Source organism: Macrosteles quadrilineatus, unplaced genomic scaffold (genome assembly GCF_028750875.1).
Source record: "Macrosteles quadrilineatus isolate MER2022 unplaced genomic scaffold, UCM_ALF_1.0 Scaffold_6__1_contigs__length_79288215, whole genome shotgun sequence".
Lineage (NCBI taxonomy): Eukaryota > Metazoa > Arthropoda > Insecta > Hemiptera > Cicadellidae > Macrosteles > Macrosteles quadrilineatus.
In genome coordinates, this window is record NW_026542599.1 from 28,965,675 (window position 1) to 28,986,132 (window position 20,458).

Genomic DNA, 20,458 nt, shown 5'->3' on the forward strand with positions numbered 1-20,458 from the left:
TTTCTGTATAGTGTTGTGATTATGTGTTATTATACTTATTTATTGTCATTTCACAAGCGTTTATAGTTCTATATGAGCAAAATAAAACGATAAATTCATAATTATTGCTTCTTGCTTGACGTTCACCAACTGCTAATGAAACCAATGAGTACACCTATGGATGATAAAAATATTTCAGAGATAATTTACAGCAGCAAGCTCGAGGTATATCAAACTTGAATTATACAAAATAATTATTCTGATTTCCCCAATATAAAAGTTAGACGATAAGTCTACTTGTATTATCCAAAGTCAATGTTGATGTAGTTTGTGGTGACTATAACAACTTAATAAAGAAATCCCCACTCCTTGGATTTCTTTATTAAGTTGTTATAGTCACCACAAACTACATCAACATTGACTTTGGTGATGTCCATTGTGTCAATGTAATCTGATTACTCTTACTAGTAAAATTTATAAATTAAACACTACAACTCAACCTAATTAGTAAAACAAACGATATTTAAACTAATTGGCTAGTTCTCTTCCATATTGTTTGGCAAGAAGGCAAGCCAATTAGTTAAACAGTCAAAATAGAGACTAGAATATGAATAAAAATAACTTACGTTTCTGATTGTTCAAAACTGTACTCAAATGTCCTTGATCAAAGTAAAAGTCCTTTAAATTCCGGGACATTCCGAATCTAATACATTGATCTATACCGCATGTAAGGTATAAGTATAAGTAAGGACTCTAAAGGTTAGTCAAACGTTCAACGACATTTCAGCTCGTATTATTTTCTCATCAGACGTCCTATATTACCACTATTTGACATTCGACCTGCAAGAGAAAGCTCATGAAGAGTTTCAAGTGTTGGTCAGTTCATATGTTAATGACGCGTTGATGAGAACTGATGAGCGACTGAAGAGTCAAGAGCTACTCAAAATTATACTGTAACACATTGACGTAATGAGCAATTGTGTAACACGCATAGTTCATGCAAGAAACATTTTTACTAAACTGTTTTGCTCAACTTCCTGAACAGCTGTTATGAACTAGACCAGTGTGAACCTGCTGGTCTAAACGTCTAAACGTTTTGAGATAGAATGATTCAAATGAAGAGACATAGCTTATTATCTAGCTATACACAATTTTGAATAGCACTTTAAATTTTCGATGGTAAATTAAAAACTACTTACTAAAAAAGTTAAAAACTCTGGAACAAGTACGGGATTTAATTATCTCCCCAAAGGTACACGTTTGTTATCCTTATTAATAAGATATTTTCAATTGGTGACTCGTGAAAAGATTTTATTGTTTTGATCATTCTCATTCTGGGTAGCTAATCGACTTAATCGAGTTTGCTCCATTGAGTCGATTAGTTATCCAGAATGCTGTTTTGTTATCTGTTCAAAATCTGAAAATTGCTTTTGTTGTGATAAAATCAATTATTAACATTATTAACAATTATTAATACAAGTTTAAGTAAGCTATTTAATAAAATATAGAAATTAATTTACCTTATTATCTATTCTATATATAATTCAGTTTTAAAAATCTTTGTACAACTAAATCTAGAGTTCTACTGGACCGATTTTATTAATTAATGGGTCGTTGGAAAGCTTAGGTCGTGTAGATTTGCAAATAATTATGAAAGTTTGTTTTTATTATGATTTATGGTGAAAAATTTCAAAAAAACATGTTTTCCATAAGAAATACATTGAAAACGGTGTTTTTCACACTTTTTATTTGGGTGCGACTTTTAGCTGCCTTTTTTAAGTGTCTCCAAGAAGTGTATGGTATCAATTTGTAGGAAATTTTATTCTCTTTCAGAATATCACCTTCCACTTTGGTCGATTTCCTCACCATTTAAAAGTTATTTGCAAAAAAGCTAAGCAACCTCCGAATTTATAATAATGAGAAAATATTGAGTTTGGGATATTTTTGTTAAACTTTGTACAACTAAATCTAGACTTCTACCAGACCGATTTTGTTAATTAATGAGTCATTGGAAAGCCTTACTCATGTAGATTTGCAAATAATTATGAAAGTTTGATTTTATTTAATATTTGTGGTAGAAAAATAAAAATAACAAAAATACATTAAAAACTGTTTTTTCAGGTTTTTATTTTCAAGTTTATATTTGTAGTCAGCTTTTGGCTGCCTTTATTAAATAATTTCAAGAAATACACACAAGGTATTTGTAGGAAATTTTATCTTCTTTCAGAATATCACGTGCATTTTCTACGATTTACTCACCATTTAAAAGTTATTGTCAAATTAGATAAGTCACCTCCAAATTTTTAGTTGTTAAAAATACTGAATTAGGGATATTTTTGTTAAACTTTGTACAACTAAATCTAGACTTCTACTGGACCGATTTTGTTAACTAATGTATCGTTTGAAAGCCTAATTTGTGTAGATTTGCAAATAATTATGAAAGTTTGATTTTATTAAATATTTGTGGTGAATAAAGAATAAAAAGCAAAAATACACTAAAAACTGATTTTTTGTATAGTTAATATTTTAAAATTTCAATTTATAGTTAACTTTAGGTTGCCTTTTATGAATATTTTCAAAAAACGCCTATGAGTACTTAGTAGCAAATTTTATTCTCTTTCAGAATATCACCTTCCACTTTGGTCAATTTCCTCACCGTTTAAGAGTTATTTGCAAAAAAGCTTAGCAACCTCCTAATTTATTGTGGTGAGAGAATATTGAATTGGAGAGATTTTTGTTAACTTTCTACAACTAAATCTACAGTTCTACTGGACCGATTTTATTAATTAATAGGTCAATAAAATCTGTGTAGATTTCCAAATAATTAGTGAAGTTTGAGTTTTATTTATTTATGGTAGTAATACGTTTGCCGGTATGAATAATCTAAAAAAATTATGTTAGTAATAATGGGTTAGCCAGTATGCATCATCTGATCATATGGAACACATGTATTAACCTATAGTTTAACAGCTGATTGTTTTATTGTTATTTCCTTGATTTTTCTTTGTTTACATTTAGTTGTTTACTATTTGAATTGGTGGTTGAGGTCCGTAGTGTTTCTAAAGTGATGTTTTTAATCTGTACCATTAATAAGTATTGGTAAGTTAAGTGGTGTATGGATTTCATAACCAAAAATTATTATTTTAAACTGTCAATTATAAATTATTCAAATTTAATTTATAATTTACAGTTTAAAATAGTATTTAATATTCGTTATTTTAAAATGTTAATTATAAACTCAATATTTTACATTAGTTTAAAAATGAATAACTTTACTCTTCACTACATGGTTGGTGATGGAAACTGTTTCTTTAGAAGTGTCTCATTTTTATGCCATAAATCTCAATCCAGATACAGTGATATACGATCCACGGTAGTCGATGAAGTCGTCAATAACTGGGACTACTATTGTCCTTTGATCGTAGGGGATAAGACATATAGACTAGAAGTAAAAAACGCGACGGAATACAGAAATTTGATGACCAAAGATGGGGAATACGCCGGTAATGTCGAAATCGAAGCTGCAGCAAGAGTTTTTGACTGCCAATTCAAAATATATGCTGAGAAATTGGATTATTTTGTAACGGTTGGTGAAGGCACAACGATCTATAAACTACGATCCTCAGGAAATGTGGATGCTGGGCATCAAGAGGATATAATCTTACCAAAATCAAAACGTGTCCGTGCATCAAAAATATAGAAAAAGTAAAACATGTTCTGGCAGACGTGAATCAAGAGCTCATAAAAATAAATTGAAGAAACCAAATTATAGTATAGATAAAGATTTACTCCAAGGGGTAAAAAAGTGTTTATCAAGCATATCAAAAGGATGGAGAACCAGAAAATGAAAAAGAAACCGAACAAGATAGTCTGACCAACACTTCACTCAGAGATGTTGCAACTTCCTCAACCTCCTTAATTTGTGTATTGGGAATGACAATACACAAACTAAATTTAAAAATTGGAGCTGTAATAATGTTGCTACGAAATCTTAACACAAAACGGGGGTTATGTAATGGCACACGATTAATTGTTAAAGAACTCAAGCCCAATTAAATAATTGCAGAGGTTTTAACTGGATCAGCAGCACTTGAAATTGTATTCATTCCAAGGATTGACTTAGCACAGACGGACACAGATTTACCATTTGTTTTAAAAAAGACGGCAATTTCCTTTAAAATTAGCGTTTGCTATTACAATAAACATAGCGCAAGGCCAGACATTGGATAAAGTTGGGATATACCTTCCAGCAACAGTATTCAGCCATGGACAATTAATTGTATGTTGCAATATCAAGGGTTAAAAGGTTTGAAGACATAAAAATTAAAATTATCCCTGGTAAAGAACAAGGAAGATTATTAAAACAATCAGATGAAGTCTTTACAAAGAATGTTGTTTACAAAGAAATACTGTAAATAAAATATTTTTGTAAAATTGTATTTGTTTTTCATTATTTTACTCTTTTAGAAAATCAGTTTATTTTCTAAACAATTTCATTCTTTAAAAAATGTTCAGGTACTTACAAGGGCATATATTATGTAATACTGTACTTTCTAGGGACCGTTGTATTTATTAACTACAACGGGCTCTGTTGCTAGTTAATAAATAATTTAAAGAACCGTAATTTAACTGATAAACGTTTTGGAGAAGCCCTGTACTCTTTATACATACAGCACGGTATTCAAAATCAATATTCAAGGTTCATCTACCTCATTGTCAATCATTGTTCATATCACAAAACCACTTCTGATTTTGCGATCTGCCTCCTTGATCTTAATACATATATTGAAAAAATATTGCAACAATACAAACAGCTGGTTGTTGATGTTAAACTGACAATACAACGAATCATCATAAACATACAGTTCTTTGAACTAGCCTTGTAAACGAATCTTTTGCATTATCATAGTGTTTGCACAAAGATAATGGCACTGTTAAGTGATATTAGAACTGCTGGTAACAAATAGACGTGTGATATTTTCTAATTCAGTATACAAGTCTTAACTATTATAGAGAGATAAAGAGTGTATTTACAGTTGTTTTAAATGATAATTTGTCCAAACAACATAATATACCTTATTTTAGTTTACAGCTTTAATTCTTGGTTGTGATAGATTATTGAATAGTTTTGATTTATCTTGATTAGTTTTTAACTTTTCCGAATTTCTACGTATTTTTGTTTTTAAGAAACTAAATTCGATCAAGAGTTGAAAGTTGTTTTAATATTTTCCATTGTTTCTAATGTAAAATCTTAAACTGAAGTGAAATTTAAAATACGTAATACAGTAAGGGTTATCTCTGTTAACATCCCTTTCCTACATCTCCTACTTACCCGTTTTTCACGATCGAAGTGTCATTTTTGAAGCTTATGATACAGCAGATGGAAAAATGGTAACCATATCATTATCTCAAGGACGTCGCCCTCTACTAGAGTTATTTTTATTTCTAGACTTCGTCTCAAAGATCCAGTCATTCTTACCTACTTTCCTTATACAGTAACTTTTTAATTTATCAGAGACGAGACAGTTTATGAATATTTTTTTTTTGCAAGAGATAAATAAATAGCACTTTTGTTGATAATTGTAACCTCATTGAGGTAGGTAAACGGCCCTTTATGGTGTATATCTACAATCTATGTAATTTACAGATTATAATTTCGTAGTTAAATTAATACAAAAAGCTTCTATTTTAAAATTAAAGAGTTTTATTTATTTGGAGATACAGCTATATTTATGTCTTTTATAGTCTAATGATAAAATGTTCAGCGAAGTGATTATTTAAAAAGTAAAAGGATTGTCGTCATGCATCGCAGAAAAGTTTTGAACCTGATTATAATGCTCAGTTTTCGCACGGGTCCGTATACACGCAACTTATGATCATCTGTTTGAAATCATTTCTTAAAACTGCAACTACATATGTGGATCTTAACATTACGAACAAAACCCATTTTAGTCTAAATCTATAACGATCATAAGATATAAAAGAAATGGGAGAGACGAAATGAAATTGTAATGTTATATATGTCGCAACGAACTGCTGTTATTGTAATACGTTGCGAAAATGAACAAAAATGTCCATTTGTGTCAATGTAATCTGATGACTAAAAAAAAAACTAGTTAGTATTGCAAAATAGCGCTGGTATAGAATGGCTCGCCATCAACCTGGCTATGTTTATATAAGATCATTAATATTGTACTGTAATGTATGAAACAATTCGTACAAAGTATAAGTAACAGAAATTACTTTGGATATTACAAGTACACTTCTCTTGGTCCTGTTGTAAAATATTCCGTTTCAATGTGCTTCATGTACAATAACGTTTCAGAACGCTGGTGTGAAGTTAAGTTTTTAAATCTTATTTCAAGGTACCTTATGACGTGAACTAAGGATAATATCGGATAATAGTTTAACAATTGGTTATCACAAGAAAAAAATGGTAAACGTCGAAACGTAATGTATTACTGGGTAGAAAATACATCTCGAAATCGTATTTACCTGATCCATACATATCGTAGGGAAGGCGAATCTATAGGCCTACAATGAAGTATGTCAATGTCATTATAATAACAGCAATTTGAATTTTATACAAGCAGATCTTATAAGATGACACTCAACGTAAAAATCCCAATTCTGTGAACATATTTGGGGGTAAACCTCGCAAAGGAATAAAATAAAATTATGAAACAATAAAAAATCATAATAAACGTTTGTAAATTTTAGAGCTCTGAACGAACAGTCCTCCAATTCGAGAGTTTTATCCCAATAGTCAAGACAATGACTAGTTAATTAAGGCTAACTAAATAGTCAACATAGTCCCTGTCATCCACTGGAGCTTGAGTTGTTTTGTTGCCTGTAATCCTCAGCCAAATACCTAGCCAAGGTGACGAGTGCAAATATGTCCTGTTGGTGTTTTCTTAATTAAGATTTAGAGAATTTATAACGTGCATTCGTGAAAGAAGGATAAACTTCGCCTGCAAAATAATGTTTCATAAGATATTAGACAAAAATTAAAATACTTAATTTTAACAGGCGAATGCAAGTCATATTGGCCAATAAAAACTACTACTAGTACTTTCCATTTTGTATCTCACAAATAAACTCAGTAGTCAACGTGTTGAGGCCACATGCTTGAAGTACTATTTTTTTAAATCTCCATTGAACATGCTACTGATTATTTTAACTCGAATACTATGTTGGATATCTTGATTAAGATTATAAACAAACATCTGCCCAAAACATCCACCGCAAAAGTCTCAAAATAAGGACTAAGTTCGATTGGAATCCCTGGGTATAAGCGCAACAAGAAAATAAGATTTTAATCTATTGTCAAAAAGACAATTAGTGGTATATTTGTGTAAATAGTAATCACCCACTATATCTGTGGGCGACTGTTTCGCACATGATCCGAAGTAGTTCCTGAATTCAGTAGTTTTTGATCATTCGATTTGGAACAGTCCATGGCTGTCTTTTTTCACTGAGATTTAGTTACTGATTTTCCAATAAGCAAAGGAATCGGCAGGTCAATAAAATAAGAAAATGATATTCTAATTCACTATATTTATCTTCCTGGCCAATATGTGACAATCTTCACCGGCCTAATCTAGAGAAATGCGACAAAGAGGTGATCTCTTGGTAACTCTTCTTATATGTTCGTTGTGTTTTAATCATTCACATACTTAATCTATGTTCTATGAATACACCCTTCGGTTGAATCCCCATCAGTTGGTAATGGTAATAATATTATGTTTAGCGAATTGCCTTGTTTACCACTAAAGAATCAACACAAAATTGCTCCGAGGTAGGAAAATTATTCAATTAGTATAATTAATTTGATGCACCGTTGTCCAAACTAACTAACAAGAACAAGCCACACAATTATCCAGCATAGCAAATACGTACAGACACTGACAGACAGTATGGGTTGACGGAAGTGGATTGCGGTATTCTAGGTACATAATAGGGGTTAGAGAATAAACAATTTCAATATTGACACTAAGTACTGAGTTGGTAGGCGTACTCAGTACTTTGCCTAAGAATGGAACATATCCAGAACATACATTACCGTGTCTAAAAGTCAAAGTACGAAAATATAACAAGCCAGCTGACCAACACTACACCTAACACGTACGGACACCAAACAAGAAAACTCGATTAATTAATTAATTTCTCCCTAGGATTCCGTTTCGCTTGGCCCGATCAAGGATTCGTCGTGCCACATTCTGAACTAATTAATTATAACATACAACAGTAAGGTTATTAGGACTGTAAACATGTTAGTTGTTTGAAATAAGTTTGAATTGCTTTCAAGGTTAGTTAAACCATTTATTTTGGACACAGCGTTTTACCATTATGTTTTTAATGAGTTTAATCAAAGGAGACACCTTCTATGGACAAGCTTTATAACGTGTTTACCCAAAGAAACGATAGTTCAATTAGACCCTATTGGGGGCGCTATTGTCTAAAATATATTTTCAGGTTATGATACAATGATAGCAGATAGAGTTAATAAGCTATGGAGATCTAGGTTCTTTATTTTTAAACTCGTTGCAACTTATAGAATCTCTAATTTACAGCAGCGAATCTGTGTGAATATTTGGCGTAGAGCGAGGAAAGTTTTGTCCAAGTGTCAGCTAAAACAAGTTTAATTTATATATTCTCTGAATATTCATTTTTAAGAAATTAACTTTAAATGATAAAATAATAATAGGCCATGTAAATAATACTGAAACACCAACGTTTAACTACGTGTTTACCATAAATAAAACTTGATCAAGTATTTCAGATCGTTAACTAATGTCATACTACGAGAACATTAAGGTTTCCGTCCAAGGAAACTGTTTCTTTATTTTCGTGAATAATACAGCAAACGATGAATTATGAATCGTCGATATACGGTTCCATAACCTACATTGGTCAAAAATGCTGTCGTTAGGACAAATAATATGTCATATTGATATCATTGCTTCGGCGGTTCATAAATAATACGAAAATCGAAAATCGATGGTAACGAGATAACAAATTTTACTACAACATTTATGTGATATAAATTTATACAATCTGTGCGATATGACCAAATTCAGCGTGGTTAACGGTGGGACAGAAATGTTAATACGCTATTGACCAAAAATGGTTACTACTAGTAGTAGAATTACTGGGTACCGTTGGACACGGACATTAGAAATAAAAAATAAATGAGTAAATCTTGACAATAAACTAAGTTTTTTCTGCACATTCCGAAAAAACGCAGCTTTAAGATACGATTTAAACGTACAAGGCTTAACGCACCAAAGTATACTCGATTCTGATCAACACGAATTGTACTATCAAGTTTAAAAATATACAAACCGTAGAGCGGTGAATTCACAATACATGTTTGTTACACGCCAGATATGTATAACACAAGAGTAAAATAACACACACAAAATTTAGGTCTACACTACATAGGTACCCAAGAAGCCAGCAAATAATAATTGCATCTTATATGCATAAAAAACTGTTTATCTTCCGTAAACTACACACAACCAACGAAATGTAGGCCTAATAACAAGGCACGGCAAATAATTACCATTGTATTGCCAATACACATTGAAAAGAATGTACTAAAGAAACAGCTCTTGTTTATTTCTCAAAACTCAATGGTATTTTTTAAATTATATTTTAGTAACGCTTTTCACTTGCTATATACAATTTTATTTCACGGCATTGAAAAACTCTGATTCTATACACACCAAATAGTACATCTAATTAAATGACCCCTAACAAAATATGTTTTATGTCTAAAATCCAAAAACAATCTAAAAACCAAATAACAAAATGTTCTACATACCGAATGTTCCACTAACACCCACGACGACCATAATTCCCAAATCAATTAAAAACTCCTCGAGCGATATCAGGATTAACTACAGTATTTTAATTACCTTCGAGGATGTTATCACCTTAATTAACACTTGACCTTATCGTTATAACTTACCGAGCGAGTCGACGGGCTCTATATCCAAGACGGTGTGAACCCTAGCTAGTGTGTCGACGGGTTCGACCTTCACCATGACGTTCACGACGTACAGGAGGCGTAGACCGGTCTGGACTACTGGTCTGGTCTACTCTGGTCGCGGCCGCGGTGTTGGACTGGCGCGCTGTTATCGTCGGACCTTGAGATACGCGACCTTGAAGCTCACCTCGTTTAGGTATTTGGGTATCGGACCCTCCGGTGTGTGTTTGAGGTTTGTTTACAAACTTGAAACGTTTAAGGGATGAAAAAAATCAAGGGCGTGCTTTTGTAAACGTTTCTGATCTATTTTCGCTGATTTCATTATTATTATTTTGGCAGGCTGAAGTCAGAACAGGTGTGCAAAATAATAACAATGTTGAAATTCAATTCATTGCGAATGGATTGCAATTTTTTATCGCTCTTAGGCGATACATATGAAAATGATTTGTTTGCTGATAAATCGCATGAGTATGCCACTGGAAAAACTGTGAAGACATTACAGATATATTTTGACTAACCTGTAAATCAAGTGCGTTGTAATCTCATTTTGTAAAATTTTGGCGACATTTTGAAAATGTAATTAAAAGTTAAGGAGGCAGAGTATGTTTTCATTTAAATTTGTTAGGTCATTATGCGCTCAATACATCTACACAAAGTTATGCTTCAATGCAAATTGAGCAGCAATATATTCACACATTGTTTTGTAATTATTGGGAAGAAATTAAACGAAAATAGAGTACAGTACAGAAGTCAAAATAATAAAAAAATAAACAACAGAAAAATGGTTGTTTGTTCAATTTCTATACACAAAGCAATTTATACATGAGTGTCAATTTAATTTCAAAACGTTTTTCAACAGTACCAGACTATAACCGTCCCATAGCAGTAGGAACTAGCTAAAGTAGTGAATGAAATAAGGAATACACTAGTCTCAGATCATGTAACTAATCGAATGAATTGATAATAATGGTAGAATTTAAAATACTCACTTGGAAACAAAATCGTGTAGCAAAAATAACACATAGACCTAACTGTTTAAATTACTATAATGTTCTCTACTGCAAGTTAGGTTTCTAGTACACAATGCAGACGGAAGTTTAACATCTGTAATTCAAATATATCTCTCAACACCTACAATGACTTTCTAATCGAGTCAATGAGTATTTTGATTTGCTTAGTGTTCATATCGTTTGTATTCTTTGTATTTGAGTTCTTGTGTTGTTAATTTTTTTTTAAATGCGTTTTTTGTGCATCGGTAACTTCCGATATTCTAGACGAAGACGACACTACTGTATGGATCTATAACCATGTACTGTGCCTTAGTTATCATAAATCAAGTGTCCATAAAATACTTTTATACTAGTTGAACCCGTGCGAATTCGCACGAATAATAAATTAGGATATTATAGCAACGTCTTTAGAAGTTGCGTTGTTGTATCGGCGTTGGTCTTGAGCTCGATCGTTGGCTATATGCATTTTAAGTTCTTTTTGCTGTTCAGTAGGAGTATTTTGCAGGACGAAGCTCATCGTGCTGAAAACTTGCGCGTATAGATTAATATCAACCAAATGTTGATTCAAAATGTCAATGAGTTCAGTGCTGCAAGAGACATTAGCTTTGTTTAGCATTCTTTCTTGAACAGCGGTTTCGACGACCGTAGATATAAATTTGGGCACATGTGGGATGCTCCCCTTCTGAAGGTTGAAAGGTGCCAATTGAGTGATAAATTGTGTCGTGCACCTTATACATGAAAGGCCCTCCACCGTTATGTTCTTCAATTTTAGCTCGAGTGCTGACCATTGCGAGCGCAGAGTTGTACGATCTAATGTTCTCTTTGTAGTTTCTGCCCAATTAATTTGCTCTATTAAGTAGGCTCTTGATATAATAGATTTCTCGGTATGGTGGTAGATTCACTTTTCTTTATGGCAGCAGGATGAAAATCCTTCGCCTCGTCCTCTTTGTTCTTCTTTAAAATGTAGCGCACCACATTTCTGACATTTTAATGCCATCTCGCCAAAGTGAATGCTGCTGAGAATTTTTCAAAACTAAACAAAACAGCTGGGATTTATTTTTTTTACTATTGTATTGACATCTGTTTTAGAATACGATAACATTCAAATCAATCACGATGTTATCCTTATGGAAGGAACTTTGAGGGCAGCCCACGCCCTTAAAAAGATATATTTTGAAAATCTAAAGCCAGTTTGCACATCTACACACCTAGACGAACATTTTGGTATACAATATGTGGGGTTAAATCTTAAAACAAAAAAGCCTTATTGTTCACAAAGTTTCATGTCGCGTATTAAATATACAGATTCATTAATACCCGACAATTTAAAGACAATGGACCTTTAATCATGAACCAAACTCGACATATGCTGCTATTTAAGAATTTAATACTTTTCAATGAAATGGCGACCATACAACGTAGGTATTTTAAGCCAAGTATGAATGGACTTGAGTGTATAGGATGATGTGGCGCGATCTACCCCACGTTGATTGCTGGGACGCCTAGGCCTACTTCAGTATCCAATCCATTGGTTTTATACTCACACAATTGAACAAAAAAAAAGTTTACAACCATTTTCTGCATACTGCAAATAGTAAGCGGCATCATGAGCAATTTGTTGGATTCCTCATAAATTGGGCATAATTTCCTCAATTTGTGGTTTACTTATTTGCTCAGAATACTTGTTAAGGACAATAACCCACAGATTAGAATTGTAGATGTTCTAACTACAATTCTAATCATAAGTTTAAAACAGTAAACAGTAATTAAAATATTGATTTAAGTTTAAAAAGTTGATGATTGCATTCTTCAATGTGAAATGGTTACGGTAATTTAGATTCAAATAATAAGTTTTACGAGTGCTTATAGGTTTGCTGCAACAGGAAAAGTAATAAAGTGTGATTTTTATTGAAATGTTAAAAGGTTAATTAGTTAATTCACAACTATTAAGTTTGATCAAACCTTAAATAAACAAACTGCAACAGTTTTTTTATTCTCTAATAAAAATAACTTATGGGTTTTTAATTTACAGTCTTTTAGCGAATTTCCCATATCAATACTATTATATAAAAATCTAATGGTGTCTGTCTGTATGTGTGTTACTAATAGGTGCAAAAACTACTGAACCAACTGGGCTTAAATTTTACAAAGATATAGCTACCATACCAAGGATCATTATAGGACTATTCACATTTCGATACTGACCGTAGGCTTTGCCCCTTTGGCTTTAAAAGTTCTGAGGTGAACATTTTAAAAGTAAATATTGATTGGTCTCCATGGCTGCGATGAGAACACTAAAAATGTTTGTTTATATTTGCTTTGACATTTAATGTAAACAAGAAGAACTGCTAAACTGCATATTTCACAATTTCAGACAGCTGATACAAAGAAAGTAAAAATAATATTTTCCATAACTATGAGGTAGGTTTATTTGAATCTAACCTTTTATCATGGATTATTTATTCTAAAACTATGTCAATGATTATAGAAAAAAATATTCTATAACCGTTGCTGTATCAACTCCGGCTCTAATTTGGATTTTTTAAAGCGTCTAAGCTATGAAAATAATGTTATTGATATGTTTTCATGGAAACAGTATGACAATTACAATGTATAGATGTTTTGTATGAATTTGCTTAAATTAAACTAAAGAATATCATCAATAACTAAATTGTACGTCGTTGATTATTGTTTTCTAAAATCTGTTGTATATGTGTAACTATATTTAATTATCAAATGGTAATACAAAATACTCTTATTTTATTTTAACATAGCTCTCAGTTCACATTTAATTTATGTGATACATTTATTATTTGTGTTTTACCACACCATTGAATAAATTGTTTTTTTGAATAAAAAATTTTTTTTTTTTTATAAACCAAGGAAAATTTCATAAAACTGAGCAGTACACAGTGTTCTTTTGTTTCTAAAATCAATGAAATCTCTGTTACTATGTTTAATTAATGGTAAGTGTGAAAATGTAAAGGCAATGGACGATGGAACTGATTAAAAGAACTGGTTTGTATATTAAGATGTTTGTTGATATTTTTGTAGAGTAGAATCAGCAGAGATGCAATGAAGCATATATACTGTATGTGCTATTAAATTGTTTAGTCCTTGATGCTTTGATAATTATATTAGTTTTGTCTGCTGTCTATAATGCTAAATTATTTGTTTAAAATTTTTTATAGTACCTATAGATATAGTTCTTTAATATTTCAAAAGACTGCATTGATAAGGCAAAGCAATATTTCTAAAGTTTATAACAGCTGACTTAGTTTTGCTAACGATTTATTGTGAGTGATAAAACTGAAGATGGAAGGATTTGTGATAAAGAAGAGTGAAATTTTTTAAAAAAATGTTCATTTAAATTTAATAACTAGTGCTTTTTCAACATCAAAATTGAAATTTAAAATGTCAATAATAAATTAAAAGATATGTAATCAAGGGAGATGAAGGTAAATCATGTATGTCAAAGTTTTATTCGAAGATTTGGTCAGTTTTTCTCATATCAGCCTACACACGATTTAAAATTAATCAAAACCAAAATGGTGGTATCCACTAATTACCAGATTTAAAAGTCATAACTAAAACTTTTCTATTAAGGCCATAAGAGTTTAATTTTGTTTCTAAAAGCGTTGGCGGATGTGTAACTATTATATGCAACATATGTAAAGATTAAAATGTTTCTATTTTGTGTCCTCTTCCCGTTGCAAAGCACGGGTACAACAGCTAGTAGGGAATAAGCTATATTAGAGTTTTCTTTCTCTGTAACTGTTTTGTTCAAAGAACGCTTTAAACATACTTTACTATATGTTTTTAAGCTCTAAAAAATACCTTCTGAATAAATGGCAAAATTTTGTATGTTTTGGAGGTCAAAAATGGGATAAAACCATTTTACCCCATAAAACCTTGCTACAACAGTCCGATCATGCTGGTTCGCAAACTCGTTCAATAGGTAAACATAGGTTTACCTAACCCGCTATGTTAAACTTCCCTCTCCCAAGCGTGATGTATACAACTTCCTTACTTCTCGAGTGATGTAAAGTTGAAAAAAACTCACTCGGTGATGTAATGAAACCCATTTAAATAACATTGAGTGCTTAACTTAAAAAATATACCTCTATGGAGGCATCGACGTTCAACGCTAGAAATCAGCTGTGCGCTTGAATGTTATTGTTATGCTTTAAAGTATTTTCCTAACCTAGCTTTTGTTTGTAAAAGAACGTTACTGTTAGACGATGAGTGAAATGGATAATGAAAAATATTGTACGTAACCCCATGTATATTGTCGGGTCAGGTAAAATCTTGTACGTTACACGTTGCGCAAGAGCGTGTTTACATCTCTTAGGTGAATTATGCAACTCGCTTCCGCTCATTGCACAACATTCACCTGCGTGATGTAAAAACGCTCTTATTACACTTGTAATGTAAATAGCTATTACACGTTTGTATCAAATTTCTTCAAAATCGGATAATTGTTACAGTCCGATCACCTGAAATAGGCCTACGTTGTTGCGTATAGTAGCACAGATAGTAGTAGCCACGAATACTAGAAAAGACCGTTTTCATTTTTCTAGGATTCGTGGTAGTAGCCATGTAGTAATTATCTATTATAGATTAGGTCCAGTGTTATCGGGAATTTATTGTAAAGATAAGACACATCATTATTGTAATAAGACATCATGACACAATCATTTATTGTAATAAGACACATCATGGGATCATGGTGTTCCCCTATCTCGAAGTTGAAAGTAAATCATTGTGATAAAACTGCGGATTCGATTTCCTTAAATTTTTACATGTCAATAACAGTAAACATTTAAGGAAACCAAATCCGTAGGAAACAAAAAATACCCCCGTCACAGCAAACCGGCACACTAAGTGAATTAACATTTGCCTGATTTAATGTTCACTTAAATCTAGAGATTTAAGTTTACCTCAAATTCGTATTCGGTCCCCTTAAATTTGTTATGTCAATTAAAAGTTGATTTATTACGTACTGAAATCACACCTGGAAACTTATAATTTCAATGTATCTTCAATCCTAAAATGCTATGAGAAGGTAAGGAAACAGACCACGACGTAGGAAGTAGTAAAGGCTGGCATAGCAGAGTGGGGGAGCCGTTTGTGGCGCAAAGCTTGGTCCCCAGGTACTTCACAATAAATTCCTCCAAAAAACCTCATAGATATTGCAACGCAAATCAGGTGATCGGCGAGGAAGTAAAATACCCCCGCCACAGCAAACCTGCAGACCAAGAGAATTTCCATTTGTCTACTCTTGGATTTCCACTGAAATATCTCCTTAAAATTGTCACATTTGTTTCCGATATAATAACATTAATTTGAATGAGCAGGCCTACTTAGGTTTGCTGTTACAGTGAAGGTAATAAGACATGCTGGAAGGAAAGTACAAAGGTATGGTGTTTTTTTATTGAAATGCTGACAGCTTAGTATAGTATGAAATAAACAAATTTGCAAAATTCCATCAAAATATATCCATAAAAAAGTGAACTATAACAGTTTAGAGTTATTCTCCATATGAATAACATGGGAATTTTTAATTTACAATTTTTTGGAATTCTCTTCATAACTATTAGGCGTACATAACAACACTTTGCTGTACTAAATTACTAGCTTTTTGAGCTCTACAAAATTGTTTGAAAATAAATGGCAAAATTTTAAAATTTTATGATGATCAAAAATGGGAAAAGCTAATTTTTACCCCAACCCCCATAGTCCGATCATACTGGTTCGCGAACTCGTTCAAATAAGGTCTGTTCGACGTACGTTTGTACCAAATTTTATCAAAATAGAGGCAAGAAAAAAAAATCATCCGTTTAAATATATGAATTTGAACGGATGAGGTTTTTGCTGGCCACTATGAACCTCAAATCAAAATGCAGTAAATAGGTCCCGGGTTCAGGTCCTACCATGAGTACTACCACAGCCACCTCTAATACCCTCTCTCTAATAGAGGTAGGTGGCTGTGGTACCAGGGCTACAGATATACATGTATATCTGTAGCCCTGGCTGTGGTACTACGGTAATAGAATAGCTTATTCCCTATATGGGAAATTCACTAACATAACATAAGGTTGTTTTGTAATTAAAACCTATAATTTCGTCACACAATAACACGCCTGCTGGGCCGCTCCACACGTGCTAGGCCTAGTTAGTGTGCCAACTTCAAGATTTTGGTTTACTTGCACCATAGACAAAACATACTCCATGAGGAGTATGTTTTAACTATGCTTGTACCCACTTTAAATGAATACAGTATGAATTGTACTTGATTTTATTTTAAATTGTAATATGAATTGTCTTTCATTGTTTACCAACACGTTGAACAAACTAACCCCCTGCATATTTATAAAATGGACTGTTTATTAATGTTTGTAGTAGGTACGTTGACATGCTACATTACTCAGGTCTACTCTTTAATCTATGGTGCTAAGTGATGAACAAAATCTGTCCAGTTGCTTGTCTTGTCACTGTAATTCAGTGTTGTGTCATCGTTGCCGAATGTCGATTTTTTCTGTCAACTGTCAAGTCAAGTGTGTTGTGTTGTGTTGAATGGGCATAACATAACCTAAAACAGTCACTCAGGATTACAGAGAAGATGTTTATGTACTATTAATTTATTGTAATGGGTTGTAGTTTGTTTGAAGTCTTATAATTTTGTGTCTTATTCATTGCTCTAAAATGAGTCCTACAAAAACAAGAAAGAGTATTGCTCCAAAAAACATTTTATATGAACTTATGCTATACACAGAATGGACCCAAGAATCAGACATAGCCGTGAGTATTAAGAGTAGAACCTCGATAATAAGACTCTTATGGGATTATGAAAATAAGGTTTGTTATCAAGGTTGACTTCTTATCGAGGTTTACAGTAACATGATTAGGTGTAATGACACTTATTATCAAAGGTGACTTGTTATCGAGGGTCTTGTTATCAAGGTTCACTGTAATATAATTTTGCTAATAAGTTACTAATGTTTTTTTTTTAAAGGTTGGCAGCCTCTTTTAATCTTGCATTTGCCTGTCCACACTAACTAACCTAACTGACTAACTGCCTGTGTGTCGATCGTAAACAGCAAAGCAAGGGGTGATAGTACAAAGGTGAACTAGGTATACTGATAAAATGTTTACGGCAGTGACCAGGTGATGTCTGAACCCACGACGTCGGGGGCCTGAAGCCTGTGACGCTACTGACTGAGCCACCAACTCACCAAAAATACAAAAAAATAGCATATAGATTTTAGTGTCGATTCATTCATTCTGCTTGTATAAAACTTGTAAGCTTCACAATAAATGTTTTAGGATTAAAAAACTTAATGTCAACGCCAAAAGCATTTTTCACAAGAGTACGGCGTACTCTGTAAGTTTATTGCAATAATGCTTTTCAGTAAAGCAGTCCAAACCCATAGGCCTATGTGTTATGTATGTGCCGGCAGTGTCGCATTAAGGGTCAGTGGAGCCCTGGGCAAACCCAAGAGCAGCGCCCCCCCCTTTTTTCCTAGTGCTGGTGGGCGGTGGTTTGAGGGCACCCAGGGGACGCCCCTAAACCACAGGCGCCCCTGGGCATATGCCCAGTCTGCCCGTTTATAAAAGCGGGCTTGTGTGCCGGAATGGAACCCTCCCCTTCCGCACTGTAGTCTGAACACAAAACTTCACTAAGGTAGCAATACACAATTTTTTAATCTTAATTGCTACCTAATAGGCCTATTAATTTTCCATCCTTATTGGTAAGGATTCAATAGGCCTACATTTGTTTGCCTAGTATTCCAGAATCTTGGTTTTTTAGCGAATTTCCCTATAGGGAAGTAGCTATTACCGTAGGTCTCATGGTAAGACCTAAGCCCGGGACCGATTTACTTTTTCATTTTGATGTCCCCAGAGGCCAAAAACACCATTCGTTCAAATTTTTATATATCTATATATAGAGAGATATATATATATATATATATATATATATATATATATATATATATATATATATATATGTGTCCATCCGCACGATAACTTGAGTAATTTTTGTCCGATTTTGATAAAATTTGGTTTAAAGGTGTAAGGCGGGATAAACTTGAATGAGTTCGCGAACCAGCATGATCGGACTATGGGAACGGGGGTTTATGGGGGGTTTTATGGGGTAAAAATAGGTTTTTCCCATTTTTGACCCTAAAAACACAAAATTTCACAATTTATTTTTAAACCATTTTGTAGAGCTTAAAAAAACAAATAATTTAGTATGTTGAAGCGTTATTATGCGCCTAATTGTTACGGAGAAAATTCAAAAAAATTGTAATTTTAAAATTCCCATGTTATTCTTATGGAGAATAAGTCAACTGTTGTAGTTTGCTTGTTTATGAACATATTTTGATCAAATTTGGAAAATACATTAATTTCTAACTAAACCACAGTACCTTTTAATATTTTACATTTAAAAAAAACTTTTTTACCCTCCCTGTTGCAGCAAACCTAAGTACTCATTAAACTTATTCTGTTTAATAGGGAATAAATGTGATATTTTTAGGGGACATTTTAGTTTAAATCCAATCAGGCAGATGGAAATTCGCTAAGTCTGCAGGTTTGCTGCGACGGGGGTATTTAATGATTATGTGTTTTTCAGAAGTCGTTGTATAAAGTTAGTGAGGAAAATGTGTCTTTCATATACAAACTGTCAAGACCATGGACCTATTTTAAAAAGTGTGACTCATTACTGGATGAAATAACCAAGTGAGTCAAAATGTTAACTTAGTTTTATTAGTGATTTAATAATTCATGTACGGTAACTTAACCCTCCGAGTGTCCATAGTTTAGGCCTTAATGTCCGCCTATTTTTGGCGCATTTGCAAGGTTTTATTAAAACGGATCTGAGAAGCTTAAAACAATGTTAATTTTACTGTTCTATATACCATTTTGTTTGGAAATTCATGGACTTCAATATTATACATAAAACATAAGGAACATTTGTTTCAAAAAATTTTTTTAGGTAAAAAAAAGTATTTTGGAAAATAAAAAAAAAAAAAATAAGTTCGCGCTTGATGAAATTGTATAAATTATAGGCCTATAAATATTTGAAAATAGCCACTTTGTTCTAAATTTTATGAGGATTACAAATATATAATAATATAAGGAAGTAGATTTGCAAATAAATAAGTTATGGGCAAAAAACAGATTTCAGTACATAGCGTTTAGCTAAGAATGCATAGCCTAACCATAGCTAGGAATCTGGCTGATAATTTACATCAATATCACTACCTACTTCTTCAGGATCATCAACCAGCCCTTCAAAATCACTTAAATCTTCTTATAATGCACCACGTATATCACTACTTTTGATTTTTTACACTAAAACAATGATAAACGTAATAAAACACATCAGTCATCGGTCCGAGGGTAACCTAGCTGTTTACAAATACGCACGTCAGCTGTCTGCTACAATTACGATCGGCTCGGAGAACATAAAGCG

The 20,458-nt window shown here is 32.7% G+C and overlaps 2 protein-coding genes across 6 annotated transcripts in view; one reads left to right on the plus strand and one right to left on the minus strand.

Moving 5' to 3' along the window:
• LOC128996480 (aldehyde dehydrogenase, dimeric NADP-preferring-like) overlaps positions 1–11,016 on the minus strand; it is a 50,373-nt gene extending 39,357 nt beyond the window's left edge. For 2 of the 5 annotated variants that reach the window (XM_054421836.1, XM_054421838.1), the window contains exon 1: positions 9,953–10,090. In XM_054421836.1, coding sequence (XP_054277811.1) covers positions 9,953–10,028 — 76 coding nt within the window. In that variant the 5' untranslated portion in view covers positions 10,029–10,090. Of the gene's footprint in view, positions 1–9,805; positions 9,830–9,952; positions 10,093–10,959 lie in introns of those variants that run through there. The other 3 variants (XM_054421839.1, XM_054421837.1, XM_054421843.1) reach the window with 3 other exon arrangements.
• Positions 11,017–17,592: 6,576 nt separating this feature from the next.
• Positions 17,593–20,458, plus strand: part of LOC128997088 (NBAS subunit of NRZ tethering complex-like) — a 57,627-nt gene continuing 54,761 nt past the window's right edge. The window contains exons 1-2 of the mRNA XM_054422666.1: positions 17,593–17,781; positions 19,616–19,722. Coding sequence (XP_054278641.1) covers positions 17,686–17,781; positions 19,616–19,722 — 203 coding nt within the window. The 5' untranslated portion in view covers positions 17,593–17,685. The remainder of the gene's footprint in view (positions 17,782–19,615; positions 19,723–20,458) is intronic.